This window comes from Dama dama, chromosome 12, assembly GCF_033118175.1.
Source record: "Dama dama isolate Ldn47 chromosome 12, ASM3311817v1, whole genome shotgun sequence".
NCBI lineage: Eukaryota > Metazoa > Chordata > Mammalia > Artiodactyla > Cervidae > Dama > Dama dama.
This window is the reverse complement of record NC_083692.1, coordinates 66001406-66017835: the sequence shown is the minus strand read 5'-3', so window position 1 is coordinate 66017835 and position 16430 is coordinate 66001406. Positions and strand designations below refer to the sequence as shown.

The window sequence follows — 16430 nt, the reverse complement described above, 5'->3', positions numbered from 1 at the left end:
GGCTCAAACCCACATCCCCTACATTGGAAGGCAGATTCTTTACCACTGGATCTGATGATTAACTCAGTCTCCAGCCCCCTCTTCCCTTTGCGGAAGTAGGAGTGGGGGAGGCTAAAAGTTTCAACAGTCTTATCACTCTGGGGATTCCAAGAGTTTTAAGAGCTCTTTACCAGACATGGGGGCAGGGTGGGAGGGTTGAGGTACAAAGCCCAAAGGTCTATTTCCCATTGTCCCATAGAATTTTTTTTTTAATTTCATTTTCTATTTGTTTGTTGCAGATATGCAAAAATACAATTGATTTTTTAAAATTTTGATCTTGATTTGGGGACTTTTAAAATTCACGTTTAATCCCAAAAGATTGTGTGTAGATTTTTCTGTGTGCACAGTTGTGTTGTCTCAAGCAGTGTTGGCCTTTCTATCATTTTGGATGAGTCCTGGCAGCTTCCCTTTAGGTGTGGATTTCCCACTAGCTAAGTGACTGGCTCCAATTTCTAAATCTCTACTTCCCCTCCCCTGAAGCCTGAGCTCAGTTCATTACTTCTGTCAGCTCCTGACCTCCCACCCCAACTCCTGGGCCCTAGGACCCTACACTGTCTTCCTTTCTCCTCAGGCCCTTCCTGATACCTGTGGGAAGAACTTTATTCTGGAATCGTTGTTAGGGTGATCTCAGAGTCACATAGACCATTTACTAAAGATGCTATCTCCGCACATTCCTGCAGCAAATGCTGGGCCCATGAGTGGGGTCAAGAAGTTAGGGCGGGGCGTGTTCTGGGTGAGGTTGGGGGGAAAATTGTTGTTGTTAAGTCGTTGTCTGACTCTTTGCGACCCCATGGACTGCAGCACACCAGGCTTCCCTGTCCTTCACCATCTCCTGGAGCTTGCTCAAACTCATATCCATCAAGTTGGTGATGCCATCCAACCATCTTGTCCTCTGTCGTCCCCTTCTCCTCCTGCCTTCAATCTTTCCCAGCATCAGGGCCTTTTCTAATGAGTCAGCTCTTCCCATCAGGTGGCCATAGTATTGGAGCTTCAGCATCAATCCTTCCAATAAATATTCAGTTAATTTCCTTTAGGACTGACTGATTTGATCTCCTTGCAGGAGGGAGTATTAGCCAGCTCTTTTTCAACTCTAGGCTGTTCCCTGTACATCTAGAAGAGTTCACAGAGTGGAGAGGAGAGTGAAACCATCAGCTGAGCTAATTCAGAGGTGTCTGGACAGATCCAGGGAGTCTGAGAGGCTCTGAGAACAGAATTGCAGAACTGAGATTCTTCTGCAGCCAAAGACCACCAGGAGGAGGTCAAGTTTTACCAAACTATGAAGAGTCTACCATATGGAGAGGTAGCAAGGGCCTCCCCAGTACCGGAAATCACGCATAACCCCTGCCAGGTGACTCGGAGAGGACAGGGGTTGAGCATCACTTCCAGACTTGTATCTGCTCATGTTCTGCTGTCTGCAGGACCCTGAACTGAGAGGATGCTCAGAGAGGTAACAGAGCAAGAGAAAAAGCCCCTGTTTCATGGGAATCTGCTCACTTAACATTCCCTAAACCTGTGTCTTATCTTTTATTAACCCCACTTTATAGATGAAGAGTGCTGAGGGTCACAGCATTTATATAACTCACTCAGAATCTCCCCAAATTAGTGGCAGACTTCCTGCTGCTCTCCTATAACTCAAAGGTATATTTCATTCTAAAGCCCTTGGTTCTTGGAGCTTCTGCACATGTGGCTTTGCCTGGTGGGAATGTTTGATAGATTCCTGAATTTCAAGGTCCCAAAAGTAATGGCCATTCTAAGAGGTATGACCTGGATTCAGACTGATTCATGCTTGGTGAATGTGGAGAGGCTATGGCTGTTTGGGCCCCCTGCCCTCCAAGTGGGCACCAGCTCCCTCCTAGATCTGTGACCTACTCCAGAACCTGTGAAAGTCACCAGGAAAATTCTGCCTCCAGAGCAGAAGCAAAAAAGAGCATGCCATGAACATATTCAATTCTGTGGATAGATGAATGATCCAAGCATTCAATTCAAGAAAAAAAACATGTCTTGTTGAAAGTGACCTTTCTATCTGACACGAGAGCCTACTGAGTGTCTTTTGCACACACACACCCCCACCCACATACACACACAAACCCATTGAGCTGTTTTGAGCCACATCAGATATAAAAGTATTTGAGTGGGTACCCCAGCTGTATCTTCCATCACATGTGGTCCCAGCCTAGGGCTCCCTGAAGGCAAGGCCAGAGCAGCACTTGGAAGGGTCAGCACTTTGCCTCTTGGGTCTCCAGTCTCCCTCTCTCACATCTGCATGCCCATGTCACTCAGAGCTGTTGATGGAGCTAAGTAGGGCCTTAGGTGGTGGTGGTTTAGTTGCTAAGTTGTGTCTGACTCTTGCGATCCCATGCACTGTAGCCTGCCAGGCTTCTCTGTCTATGGGATTTGCCAGGTGAGAATACTGGAGTGGGTTGCCATTTCCTTCTCCAGAGCATCTTCCCGACGCAGGAATCGAACCCAGATCTCCTGCATTGCAGGCAGATTCTTTACCGACTGAGCTATGAGGGAAGGCCCTTAGGGCCTTAGGCAAACCCCCAACTGCAAAGTAAGGGATGGAGGTTTGACTGTAGGGGACGTTTTGTATAGTCAGAGTTCTGAGACCAGAGAGAAAGGAGCCCAAGCTGAGGTGGGCTGTCTTTTCCCCCTAAGATAGTGGCCCTCACCCTCCCCAAGCAGTGCCCTTGGCTCAGGGCCTTTCCAGAAGTAGGGCCAAGCACCTGGGGACCACGAGGGTCCTTTTAGTTTGGTCCCTGACTGGGCAGCATGCCTGTGAATCAGCAGCTTGCCTTTTTGTGAAGGTGCATGTCACATTGACAGCTTTTGTTTTAGAACCATCCTGGGACAAACCCGAGTTGACTGTGATATAAAAGAAAAAAAAAAAAAACCTTTGATGCATAGTTGGATTCAAGTTGCTAATTTTATTTAGGATTTTCTTTCATTGTTCATAAATGAACTTGGTTCACATTTTCCTTTTCTTGTGCTAGTCTTATCTGCTTTAAGAATCAAGATCATGCTCACTTCATACGATGAGTTTCCCGGTTTTCCTCCTTCTTCCTCACCCCCCCTTTTAGCTCTTTGATGGTGGAATGATATTTGTCATGGGCTTTGGATCTTATAAAAACACACCCCCAGAGTCTGCGTGCTTGGCAGGGGACTTGGCGCAGACAAGAAAACAGACACCTCTTTTCCATGTTTGTAGTCTGTGTTGGCTTATTTATGGGGTTCTTGCTACTTCTGGGACTGCTCTGTGGGGAGCTAGCCCATTCCCCCGAGGAAGAGGCCTGCGAGGTGGGGTAGGGGGAGCCTGGGCCGGTGCTGGGGGGCTGTGCCAGGGAAGGGAGCCTGGGGCTCCAGCACACGCTGCAGTCCCCTGTGCTTCCCTGGGGCCAGGCCCCTGTGAAGCCGGAACTCAGCCTGATCCTCCCCATGCAGGCACCATGTTCCGCAAGAAAAAGAAGAAACGCCCTGAGATCTCAGCCCCACAGAACTTCCAGCACCGCGTGCACACCTCCTTCGACCCCAAAGAAGGCAAGTTCGTGGGCCTCCCCCCACAATGGCAGAACATCCTGGACACACTGCGGCGACCCAAGCCCGTGGTAGACCCTTCACGCATCACCCGGGTGCAGCTCCAGCCCATGAAGGTGAGGTGTTGGGGGGGGGGGGTGAGTGCGGAGGGTGGGGTTCAGACCATCCCTCTTCACTGAGGGTAGCTGGCAGGACCACCCAGGCACCTGAGGAAACACCTGATGATCAGCTATCAATTAGTTACCTTGTTTTCTTTCCCTGCTAATCAGCCTCTTCTCTTCTCCCTAGGGAAAAGGAGTCTGGTTTGAAGGGGGAGGGGTATCCCTACCCACAGGGTGGGAGGGGTGCCAGATTTAGCAAATAGGAGGCCCAATAAAATTTGAGTTTCAGATAACAATGAACAATCTTTAAGTATGTCCCAAAGCAATGTTTGGACCTGGGGCTCTCACAGGCCAAGGGGATTATTGCGTTGTGTAGGTCAGGACACAACGTGATGAAGAGCCTGATGGGGGTTGGGGTCAGGGCCCTGGTGGGGTTTGGAGGCCACGAAGCCCATGTGTGTGGAGGAGAGCCCTAGCCTGGAGCCTGTCCCGCCAGAGACCTCTGTGTGCCCCCCCCCCCCCAGAAGACCACAGATAGAGCTGGAGAATGGCAGCGGGCCCCAGGCAGGGTCTGAAGTCCCACCAGCTCCCCAGGCTCAGCCACCCACACCATCAGGCATTCTGGATTAAACACTATGGTTACTCACCTGTCTGCCCTGCCAGACTGCGGCGCTCTTGAGCCCATGAGAATGAACTTTCTTCCTGTATGCCCACCCCAGCACCGGCCTGGCCCTCTGTGAGCCCTGGTAAGGGACTGAAAAATTAAGGAGCAGGTAGATGATGCAGCAAGCAAGGTCCTCAGGTGTTCCTCCTCCTCCAGACCCCCCTCTCTAACCTGACCCCCACCCTCCACCATGAACAGGAGGCTCACCACACTCTTTCTCCACCCCTCCTGCAGACGGTGGTGCGGGGCAGCTCGGTGCCCACAGATGGCTACATCTCCGGGCTGCTCAACGACATCCAAAAGTTGTCGGTCATCAGTTCCAACACCCTGCGTGGCCGCAGCCCCACCAGCCGGCGGCGGGCACAGTCCCTGGGGCTGCTGGGGGATGAGCAGTGGGCCACTGACCCGGACATGTACCTTCAGAGCCCCCAGTCTGAGCGCAGCGACCCCCACGGACTCTACCTCAGTTGCAACGGGGGCGCACCAGCAGGACGCAGGCAGGTGCCGTGGCCCGAGCTGCAGAGCCCACGGGTCCTTCCCAACGGACTGGCCGCCAAAGCACAGTCCCTGGGCCCTGCTGAGTTCCAGGGTGCCACACAGCGCTGCCTGCAGCTGGCTACCTGTATGCAGAGTTCCCCCACTGGGACCTCACCCTCAACAGCCACGGGCAGGCGTGGGACCAAGACTGCCAGGCGTGGCCCCGAGGAGGCCCGGCCGCAGTCCTGCCTGGTGGCCTCAGCCACGGGCAGGCCTGGTGGGGAGGGCAGCCCCAGCCCTAAGACCCAGGAGAGCAGCCTGAAGCGCAGGCTGTTCCGAAGCATGTTCCTGTCTGCTCCTGCCACGGCCCCTCCAAGCAGCAGCAAGCCAGGCCCTCCAGCGCAGAGCAAGGTAGGTCAGGCCGGGGCCCCCACTCTCACCAGGGTAGGCAGCTGGGCCCACTGCATCCACTGGGGACACAGACCCTGCCCGCCTTTCTTGCTTACATGGTCGGGTTGGGGGAAGGCAACAGATCGTCAGCTGAGGATTCTACCCTGAACCAGCTGAGCGCTCCTCCTCCAAAGGCTTAGCACGTGTGAGTCAGAGGTTGCAAGCCAGGTCACTTTGCAGGGGCTTCTGAGGGGCTCCAGTATGCCCCAGCTGACACTCCTGCTCTCTGGGGTATGTCTAGGCAGGCCGCACAGGGAGGCAGGTACACCCCCTGAAAAAGCAACACTTTTAACCACAAGCCCAGACCCTCCCCTGTCCTCAGTGCCCAGCACCACCGACCCAGGCCCCAGCAGAAGTAGGTGCTCTAGGACTTAGGGGGCAGGGTCTCTCTGGCTCTCTCTTCTTAGATCTTGTTTTAGCCTCAACCCCCTGCTTGTCCCAGGGCTCTCCTGAGGTCAGGCACAGCCTCCCGGTGCTGCTTCTCCCATAGGCATTCAGAAATGCTCGCGTTAGCCCTTCCCTAGTGAGGATTTCTTGTCCTCACTCCCTCCCTTCCTCCCCTCCTTCCTGCCTACCCTTTTTCTAGTGGTTGTTGCTCTGTTTAACATTTCTATAATTATTTTTTTCTCATATTGTGTGCCATATGAAAAGCTAGAGGATTGAATTTGCCTGGGTTTGGGAGCATCGGGAAAACCAACATTCAGCATGTATGACAGTATCAAATGCACACATTTTTCTTGTTAAAAAGGAAACAGTGAAGGAAGTCCTAATGGTGACATTTCTTGGCAGGCAGAGGAGAATGCTTTGGCTTCTTCCATACCCTGTGACACCCCGTCCGTGGTGACAGTAACATCGTTTCCCATTTGGCAGATGAGAAGACTGACTCAAAGAGTCAGCCAGGGGTGGGGGGCCCACTGGGCTCACACCTCCTGCTCATGAAGGCCTTTTCACGAAGGCTTCTTTTAGCTCCTTCCTGAGGGACAGACAGAAATGAGCTTAGGCTGCAGCACAAGCTTGTTGTTGTTTAGTCGCCTATGTCCAACTCTTTGCAACCCTGTGGACTGCAGCCCACCAGGCTCTTCTGTCCATGGGATTCCCAGGCAAGAATACTGGAGTGGGTTGCCATTTCCTTCTCCAGGGGATCTTCCAGACCCAGGGATCAACGTGTCTCCTGCTTGGCAGGCAGATTCTTTAGCCCCGAGTCACTAGCGAAGCCCACAAGGATTGTAGTTCAGATCTAAGAAATACCACCACAGCAGCGTGAGTGACAGAGTCTCCCCTCCCAGAGGGCCCCTGTGTGTCCCGCCTGAACATGGGGGACAGCGGGGTTGGGAGTGACCTGTACCCTCAACCCCTTCTCAGTCACTGCCAGCCAGAGGTGATCTAGGCTTTGTGCCCTCCAGCCGCCCGCCCCCACCCCCTCGGGACAAAGGACAGTAGGCTGGGATCCTCTGCAGGGTTCGGTTTTGGGGAGAAACAGATGAGATGTGGCTTGATATGTTGTGTGAGAAAACATGAGTGCCTGTGAGCGGGTAGAGGGGTGTGGAAGGCTGTGTCCCAGGGGAGACATTCCCCAAAAAACTAAGGAAGGAGCAGGACAGTGCATACCACCAGAAAATGCACTTAGAGGGTCCTGATGGAGCAGGGGGATGGTTTCAGGGATGTGGAGAAAGGGGGTGTCAAAACTGACATGTATGGCCCAGGGCTCGCTCCCGCACCCCATAGCAGGGGGCCAGGCCATCCCCCATCTCTGCACACTTCACCAGGCACCTACTGTGGGCTGCTGCTGCAAGGGGTGCAGGGTCTCCCCTGCACCTGTGGAGGCAGGTGGCGCTTGTCTGGCACTCAGAGACACCACAGTTCCCAATCTGGCCCCCTGGGCACACCCTTCTGGACAGATGTTCTCAAGCCAGGCCCCTAAAAGGCAGGGCCAAGACTGCCCCTGAGCCACTCTGGGTCCAGGCTTCTCAACCTTGTACCGCTGACGTTTGTATCAGATAATCCTTTGTGGTAGGGACTCTCCTGTGTATTGAAGGATATTCAGGAGCATCTCCGATCTCTACCCTCTGGATGCTAGTGGCATCCCTCAGATGGGACAACCCCAAATTCCTCTAGACATTGCCATGTGTTCCTCAAGGGAAAAAATCACCCCCAGTTGAGAACTACTGCCCTCAACTCTTGTACACTTGGCCTGCAGTCACTCACTTTGACCAAAGAGCAAAAGAGGACCCCAAGAAGGGACAGGGAGGCCAAGGAGGTAAGACAGAGCTTGAGCGATTTAGCAGTGGTCCCACTCAGTGGCAGAAAGGCTGAGTCAGAAAGACCTCAGCAATCAGTAAACCTGGCTTAAATAGCTGCTGTGTATCATGTACTCCATTATATGCCAAGTCCCCCAGTCACACCACTGCATAGGGCTGAAGTCGGCTTCCTACTGAGTGACTCTAAGCAAGTTACTTAACCTCTCTGAGCCTATTTCCTCATCTACAAATGTAGATAATAATATTACCCATGGCTTAATAAAACAATCCACAGGGCCATGAGCATTAAATGAGATAAAATGCCCTTGTTAAAGTGGTAAGCCCTCTGTAAATGGCTTTATTATTTCTTAAATATTATGAGGTGGCCTCTGCCTGTGCAGCCCTGACAGAACAGCCTCCTGAGCCCACAGCTGGAGAGCCCGACCCCGTCACCACAGCCCGGGAAGGGAACGTGCAGCAGTGTTGTAACTCCATGAACGACTCTTCTTTCTAGTGGCTTCCTGCCCTGCGAGAGGCCTCACACAAGTAATTCCAGAATTAATCCAGGGACCTTAATTAATTCCACGTTTTGTTGCCCTTTCGCTTTCTTGGAGTGCTTTAACAAGCTTCACTCTGTCCTTTCTGGTGGCTCTGTGAGGTAGAAGCTCCCTCCTTGTGGAGACCGGCAGCAAAGCCCACAAAGGGACACTTGGGACCCCCTCCTCAGCCCCTCTGCGTGGCCTGTCCCCACCCTCCCCGTGTCCACACATCCTCAGAGCAGATAGCTCATGCAGGAGGCTGAGAGGCCGGAAGGAATGGGAAACTGTCTCACTGCCTTCCTTAGAGAGCCAGGGAGGAGAGAGGTCAAAGGCTGAGAAGATAAAGTTGAGGGCAACTTGAGGAGCTTTTCACGTCCCCAAGCTCTGCCCAGCCCCACACCAATGCTGCTCATTTTCTATATTAAATCCGCCTTAGCCAGCAGGCAGCCTTTTTACAGAGCCTTGGGCGCTGCTTCTGGGTGACAGCGTGTGGTACTTCTGTTCCTGGTTGTGGCCCCACAGCTTCAGTGGTGGCCACGCCCTCCCCTCCCCCAGTCCCAGCACCCCCATGGGCTCCCCGCAGCCATGGAATCACAGAGCACCTCAAGTTGTGGTTCAAGGTTCCTCCCATCTCAAAACCCAGTTCTAGTGTGTTAGCTGCTCAGTCATGTCTGACTCAACGCGACCCCATGGACCAGGCTTCTCTGTCCGTGGAATTCTCCAGGCCAGAATACTGGAGTGGGTTGCCATTTCCTCCTCCAGGAGATCTTCCTTACCCAGGGATCAAACCCAGGTCTCCGGGGTCTTGTTAAAATGCAGAGTCCCTGCTCTTGGAACCTACTGAGGCCATTCCCAAGGCCCAGGATTCTGCATTTTATCCAGCTCCCCAGATCGAAGGAAATGGGGGCTCAGAGAGGGGGACCGGCCTAGGATTCATGCAGGTTAGAGCAGAGCAAGACCAGAATCTGGGTCCTTTCCTGACCCTCAGCCGGAGGTCCCACTGCTTCACCACAACAGGCTAGGGAAAGGCAGCTGAGGGTTGGGTACTGGCAGGGACACGGGACAGTCTACCTATGTGCTCCCCAGGCCGGGGTGGAGTGGTCTCAGCAGTCCCAGGAGGCTTTCCTGCTCCTTCACCTCAAAGACTGAGCTGAAGCCAGGCATGGCCTGCCGGAGGTTGGAGCACGCCCAGCGGGCACGTGGGGCTGGGGCTGGCAGAGCAGCCGCAGCAGTGGCATCACGCACTTGCTCAACCCTAGGCCAGGCCAGGCTAGGGATTGGGGTGGGGGCTGAAGAGGTTGAGAAGGCTCTGGCTGAGCCTGGTAGGACCCAAGGCCCAGATTGACACAGCCCAGCCCAAGCTGAGTGCTTAAGTCGATTCTCTGGACGCTGACTCAGTTGTGAGGATGAGGGAGGGCCAGCACCCTCTGGGCACCTAGACAAACCGTCTATGAGATGGACTATGATATGTTCTTGGAAGGTCCCTTTGCAGCTCCTCAAGTGTCCCCCAATAGGTCACTTTGGGGGATGACCCTCCCAAGTGCCCCTGGGAGGTGTTGTGTTGTACCTTACCAGCTTCTTGGGAAAACCCAAGGATGGGACCCTTTCTTGCTGGGGCTGCCAGGAGGGCTGGAGCTGTGAAGGGCTCACTGGGGGCCCAGTCTGCACTCAGTTCCACCTTCTCTCCCTACCTCCCCGCCAGAGATCAGAAACATGGGCCCCCTGCCCTCTCTTCCTTTTGGGGGTATAGATCACCCAGAGGGGCTGCTCCAGGGGGCCCTTAGGAAACCTCTCACCCCGGCCCCAAGGCTTGTGTTTGGCCGGACCTACCCTCCTGACTCCACATCTCTCTAGCACCAAATCCCCAGTCCAGGGGACACCCAAGGACCCCCCGCCCCCAGGTAACATGTGCTGTGTGGCTCACAGCACAGACACGCAGACTCCCCATGGTCAGGAATGAGCAGGACTCTGAGACCTCGACTGGGACTTTCCTTCCCTGCCCTGGGAGTCAGTCACAGCTGCACTGCTACGTCCCCCACCCGATGCCCAGGGCCTCTTCTGCCCACCTGAGCCCTTGGGTGGGAGAGACACAGCTGTGGATGCCTCTGACCCAGATTCCCTGTGCAGCCCCACAGCACACAGCAGGGATGGCCTCCTGGTGGCTTCCCTGGGGTCTGACTGTCCATCACCCAGGGAAGAAACACCCAGCCCAGGACACTCCAGGGACCTGGCTTTGTCTTCCCAGGAGGGGCAAAGTGGATATAAACAGCTGTTATTTTTTCTGCTCACCTGGGAACACTGGGGGTTGGCTTCTCAAGCAGGACTGTGGTTTGATTGCAGTTCCATTTGAAAATCTTTGCTTGAGGCACCCTCCCATATTCATCTGATGCCCTGCCTGACCCTACACTTGTCCAGACGTCACAGCAGTCACCCCCTGTCCCTGGGAAGGGTGCTCCAAGTGCTCTCACAGCCAACCTTTCTTTCTGTTTCTTTCTACAGCCCAGCTCCTCCTTCAGACCGGCACTGAAAGGCGGCCCCCCCAGCCTGGTAGTCAAGGCCCAGTCCTTGCCCTCAGACCAGCCCGTGGGGCCTTTCAGCCCTCTGACCACCTCGGATACCAGCAGCCCCCAGAAGTCCCTCCGCGCGGCCCCAGCCGCCGGCCCTCCTCCAGGCCGCTCTTCCCCGGCGGGGTCCCCCCGCACCCGGCATGCCCAGATCAGCACCAGCAACCTGTACCTGCCCCAAGACCCCGCAGTGGCCAAGGGTGCCCTAGCAGGCGAGGACACGGGCGTTGTGACGCACGAGCAGTTCAAGGCTGCGCTGAGGATGGTGGTGGACCAGGGTGACCCGCGGCTGCTGCTGGACAGCTACGTGAAGATTGGCGAGGGCTCCACGGGCATCGTCTGCCTGGCCCGGGAGAAGCACTCGGGCCGCCAGGTGGCCGTCAAGATGATGGACCTCAGGAAGCAGCAGCGCAGGGAGCTGCTCTTTAACGAGGTGGGAGGAGAGGGTGTGGAGGGCGTGTGGCGGGTCAGTGATGGACCTCCGGGAGCAGGGGCTCTGGGGAGAGTGCTGGCACTCAGGCATCCCCTCCTGCCCCCAGGTGGTGATCATGCGGGACTACCAGCACCTCAACGTGGTGGAGATGTACAAGAGCTACCTGGTGGGCGAGGAGCTGTGGGTGCTTATGGAGTTCCTGCAGGGTGGGGCCCTCACGGACATCGTCTCCCAAGTCAGGTGGGCAGCTGGGAGGGCGGGACCCCAGCACTGGCTGCCCCACTACTGCCCTGGCAGGGCTATCAGGTAGCCTGAGTCCCAGATGATTGAGGTACCTGTCACATTGTCTTGAGCCATCCTCCCCACGACCATCAGCCTGGGTAAACCAACCTGGGGGGTCTTAGGGGAGTGGAGAAGACACTGGGTCTCCAGCCTGGGCCCAGGCCCATTTCCACCAGGGCTCTGGCCTGACTCGGCTCCCCCACACATTGCTCAGGAGCTATGGGGCCCAGTATTGGGGCACCCACTCTGCCCAGCCCCTCTGCCCAGTTGCCCTGCCAAAGCTAACATTCTCTTTTGCTGGTGGCCATGCCTTATACATCCAGGCTGAATGAGGAGCAGATCGCCACCGTGTGTGAGGCTGTGCTACAGGCTCTGGCTTACCTGCACGCCCAGGGTGTCATCCACCGGGACATCAAGAGCGACTCCATCCTGCTGACTCTCGACGGCAGGGTAAGCCCTGCCCACCCTGGCACACCCACCACCCCCTTCCCCGCTCCCTCACCTCTCACTCCCTTTCCTCCCTGTCACCGTAACTCCAGGTGAAACTCTCGGACTTCGGGTTCTGTGCACAGATCAGCAAAGATGTCCCTAAGAGGAAGTCCCTGGTGGGAACCCCCTACTGGATGGCTCCGGAAGTGATCTCCAGGTCTCTGTATGCAACTGAGGTAACCACTCTCTCCAGCCCCCAGTCCTCCCAGAAGGGCTTGGAGACACATGGTTCTTCTACTTGTGGTCCTCCCCAAAGCCTCCCACCAAAGATTGCCCCTGGTTCTTAGGTTCCCGCTTGGTCAGTGCTGTCCACTGGCCCCTTTTGGCTGGTTCTTCTCTGGTCTATGACTTTGCTGCCACAAGCTGGCCCCCCAAATGCTCTCCCCCAGGCTCAAGGGCAGGTTGGGGTGTGCCTGAAGCTCAAGGGCAGGCCAGGCTTCCCTGTGTGTGATGGCCTTTTTAAGAGAGTGGCTGACAGCTTGACCCTGCAGTCAGTGGTCACTGAAGCAGGGCACTGGGTGGGTGGCCAGGAAGGAAGCCAACTCAACAGGTAGACCTGGGACCAGCCGCTCCTCTCCACCTGCAGCACGCTGCTCACTACCAAGGGGCCAGACTCGGGCCAGTGGAGTCAGGGACATTCTCCTCTTGCAGGTAGATATCTGGTCTCTGGGCATCATGGTGATTGAGATGGTGGATGGAGAGCCCCCCTACTTCAGTGACTCCCCGGTGCAAGCCATGAAGAGGCTCCGGGACAGCCCCCCACCCAAGCTGAAGAACTCCCACAAGGTCAGTCAGCACACAGGTGTGAGCCTGCAGGCCCCGTTCTTCCTGAGGCTTCAAGGACCAGAGCCTGGCTCTCAGGACCAGCTGTACCTGGGTGTGGAGCCTAGTCACAACCTCTTACGGTCACTCTGACAAGTTTCCACCTGCAGGCAATGACGGGGGCCGAAGAAAACGAAGCAAGGCTGTGGGAAACCCTGATGTCCCGGAAAAGAATCTAGAGAAGCTAACTGAGCAGGAACCCCCTCTATCCCATGTGTTGGGGAGCCATACCACAGCACATGTTCCCAGTCCATCACAGAGAATTGGCTTGCCCTCCCCGCCAGTGTATATCCTAACCACATCTAAGCCAGTTTTCCCTTCAAAACAATGTTCATGTGTGTGTGTGTGTGTGTGTGTGTGTGTGTGTGTGCGCGCGCGCGCGCACGTGCGCCTGTTGAACCTTTTTCTGCCAAATCCACCCCAACCCCCAGTCCTTACCTGTGGGTACCCCCTGCTGGTGGCCAGCTCAACACAGAGCTGCAACATGGCACTGCCCTCTGGTGGCCTGAGTAAGAAATGTCCCAGAGGGTTGAAGCCGGGTGCCTAAATGGCAAAATGGTTTCGTAGCCCAGCTGGATGAGAGGACAGACAGGAAATACTTTGAGACAAATGGTCCTTAGAGCCTGCACTCCTGACCCCTAAACTAGCGGATAGTTCTAATTAGCTAATTCCCCAGAGGATACAGCTTTCTGTAACAGCCTAAGACTCAGTTTCAGTTCAGTCGCTCAGTCGTGTCTGACTCTTTGCGACCCCATGAATCGCAGCACACCAGGCCTCCCTGTCCATCACAAACTCCCGGAGTTTACCCAAACTCATGCCCATCGAGTTGGTGATGCCATCTAGCCATCTCATCCTCTGTCGTCCCCTTGTCCCTCCTAGCATCAGGGTCTTTTCCAACCAGTCAACTCTTTGCATGAGGTGGCCAAAGGATTGGAGTTTCAGCTTCAGCATCAGTCCTTCCAATGAACACCCAGCACTGATCTCCTTTAGGATGGACTGGTTGGATCTCCTTGCAGTCCAAGGGACTCTCAAGACTCTTCTCCAACACCACAGTTCAAAAGCATCAGTTTTTCAGCACTCAGCTTTCTTCACAGTCCAACTCTCACATCCATACATGACCACTGGAAAAACCATAGCCTTGACTAGACGAGCCTTTGTTGGCAAAGTAATGTCTCTGTTTTTTAATATGCTATCTAGGTTGGTCATAACTTTCCTTCCAAGGAGTAAGCGTCTTTTAATTTCATGGCTGCAGTCACCATCTGCAGTGATTTTGGAGCCCCCCAAAATAAAGTCTGACACTGTTTCCACTGTCTCCCCATCTATTTCCCATGAGGTGATGGGACCAGATGCCATGATCTCAGTTTTCTGAATGTTGAGCTTTAAGCCAACTTTTTCACTTTCCTCTTTCACTTTCATCAAGAGGCTTTTTAGTTCCTCTTCACTTTCTGCCATAAGGGTGGTGTCATCTGCATATCTGAGGTTATTGATATTTCTCCCGGCAATCTTGATTCCAGCTTGTGCTTCTTCCAGCCCAGGGTTTCTCATGATGTACTCTGCATATAAGTTAAATAAGCAGCCTAAGACTCAGCCTTATCCTAAAATATTTCTCAGAATAAACTGAGGCAAGCCCTTGACTTAGACTCTAAGGCATCGAGCAACAAAGGAATCTTCTTTCCAGGTCTCACTTTGTTCTTTTCTAGTTTTCAAAACACTTCTTCATCCCTGACCTTTTTTTCTTTAATCTTCACTAAAGCCCTATGTGAAAGACAAGGCAAGCAGATATTATCATTAGCCCATTCTACAGATGAGAAAACTGAGCTGTAGAGAAAGTACAACTTGTCAAGGGATCAGGGATAGACCCAGAACTGGATCACTGGTACCTTTCCACAGAGTCTGAACACTGAGAGCCCTGAGAAGCAGCGTGGTAGATGGGCTGTATTGGGAGCCCAGCTCTCCAGGTACCCTAATTCCATTGCTCAACAGCACCCCTATAGGTGAACTGGCCACTTTTCCTGGACAGATGCTGATTTTCTTTTGTTGTTTAGTCGCTAGGTCATGTCCCACTCTTGCGATCCCATGGACTGTAGCTTGCCAGGCTTACCTACCTGATAATCCAAAAAGTGCTGAGCCTGGGAGGAACCAGGAAGTAAGAAACAAGAGAATATAAGGCTTTCATATGGTGGTGGAGCCAGGCAAATTGGGTCACCCCCAAGTGGCTACCAGCTGTGGCTTCCTCTCATTGCCCTGCCTCCACAGGTCTCCCCAGTGCTGCGAGACTTCCTGGAGCGGATGCTGGTGCGGGACCCCCAGGAGAGAGCCACGGCCCAGGAGCTCCTGGACCACCCCTTCCTGCTACAGACCGGGCTGCCCGAGTGCCTGGTGCCCTTGATCCAGCTCTACCGCAAGCAGACCTCCAACTGCTGAGCCCAGCCCCAGAGTGCGCCTGCCACCTGTGCCCACAGGCAGGAGACACTGGGCCGCCAGCTTGCCAACAGGCCTGCCTGCCTGCCTGCCTCACTCTCAGTATTCTCTCCAAAGATTGAATGTGAAGCCCCACCCTACCCTCCTTCCCCTCAGCCCACTGGGCCAGGCCGGACCTGCCCCTCGGTCACTCTCCCTCCCAGGAGTGCCCAGTTGCTTTTGGGATGATGGAGACCCCTTCTGCGGGATGACCCTTTGTTATTTGCACAGGGATATTTCTATGAAACATGGAGACCAGCGTTTCTGGCCATGGTGGCCAACACAGCAGAAAAGGCTGCTGTGGTTCTTTTTTATATATATATATATATAAATAACGGTAGTTGTAATCGAGCATCCCAGGTCACCCAAGAGGCAGACTGCCTGTCTTCACTAGGATGCTTGCTGTTCTCAGCTCCAGCTCCAAACCCTGGGGTCTGAGAGAGCCACCGGGAAGGCGTTTATTGCCCGAATCCATCTTCCTCCCTTTGTGTCTGACTTCCTGAAGTTGCAGTTTCACCTGCCACTGGCTTCCTGACCCACCTGTGATGACAACACACCCCTAGCACAGCTAGCGCCCGGGTGTGAACAGCCTGCTCAGAGGACATGGATGAGGGAGGGGAGTTTTCTGGGTGAAAGAGGAAGGAGGCAACTGGCAGTAAAGGTGGTCTCACTTTACAGGGTGTGCGTGTGGGCGGGGAGGAAGGTCACCCACGGCTGGCTTTGGTTGGGCTTCTCCATCTTCTCCCCACTAAATTCTGCTCTGAAGGCGACCTGCCTGGCCTCCTATCACTTAAGTCCCGGGTTTCTACCTGACCAATGAAGAGGTCTATATTGAGTCAAACATAACCCAGGTGCTTGGCAGTTTTCTCCTGTACTGTGGAGTCTGAGAGCCAGGGACCAGAATGGTGAGAGAACAGACTTTGTGAGCTTCATCTCAACAACCAGGTCATCAGGGACCCGCTCCTTTTTGTGTGTGCTTGGGGGACCAGTTCATTTCAAAATCCTGGTCTGGGGGGAGGTGAACCAGCTCCCAGGGGCCATCATGTCACTGGAGTGGGCACCCCACCTGTGCATACCACCCACCCCTAACTCCTCCTCATACACCTGTCTCCTTGTCCTCCCAGCCTTCAGGGCTGTTGTGAGACAGGGAATCCCAGGGAAGAACTCCAGGTGTCCGGATCCTATCTAGATAATATTTTTAGATTCCTCTGTCCCTAGAGCCCTGCTTTGGGGCAAAAAGAAAAAATTGCAAGAACTTTTTTTTAAGGGTCAGAGTTTTAAAAAACAAAAGCATCTTCCCTTTTGTGAATTGTTTGCACTTGTGCCTGTTTTAAATTAA

General features: G+C 54.3%; 1 protein-coding gene across 2 annotated transcripts in view; it reads left to right on the top strand.

The window, feature by feature from the left end:
* Positions 1-16430, top strand: part of PAK6 (p21 (RAC1) activated kinase 6) — a 27560-nt gene extending 11130 nt beyond the window's left edge. For both annotated transcript variants that reach the window (XM_061157600.1, XM_061157599.1), the window contains exons 3-10: positions 3481-3689; positions 4573-5226; positions 10541-11038; positions 11145-11278; positions 11644-11770; positions 11860-11985; positions 12461-12595; positions 14888-16430. In XM_061157600.1, coding sequence (XP_061013583.1) covers positions 3486-3689; positions 4573-5226; positions 10541-11038; positions 11145-11278; positions 11644-11770; positions 11860-11985; positions 12461-12595; positions 14888-15055 — 2046 coding nt within the window. In that variant the 5' untranslated portion in view covers positions 3481-3485 and the 3' untranslated portion in view covers positions 15056-16430. The remainder of the gene's footprint in view (positions 1-3480; positions 3690-4572; positions 5227-10540; positions 11039-11144; positions 11279-11643; positions 11771-11859; positions 11986-12460; positions 12596-14887) is intronic.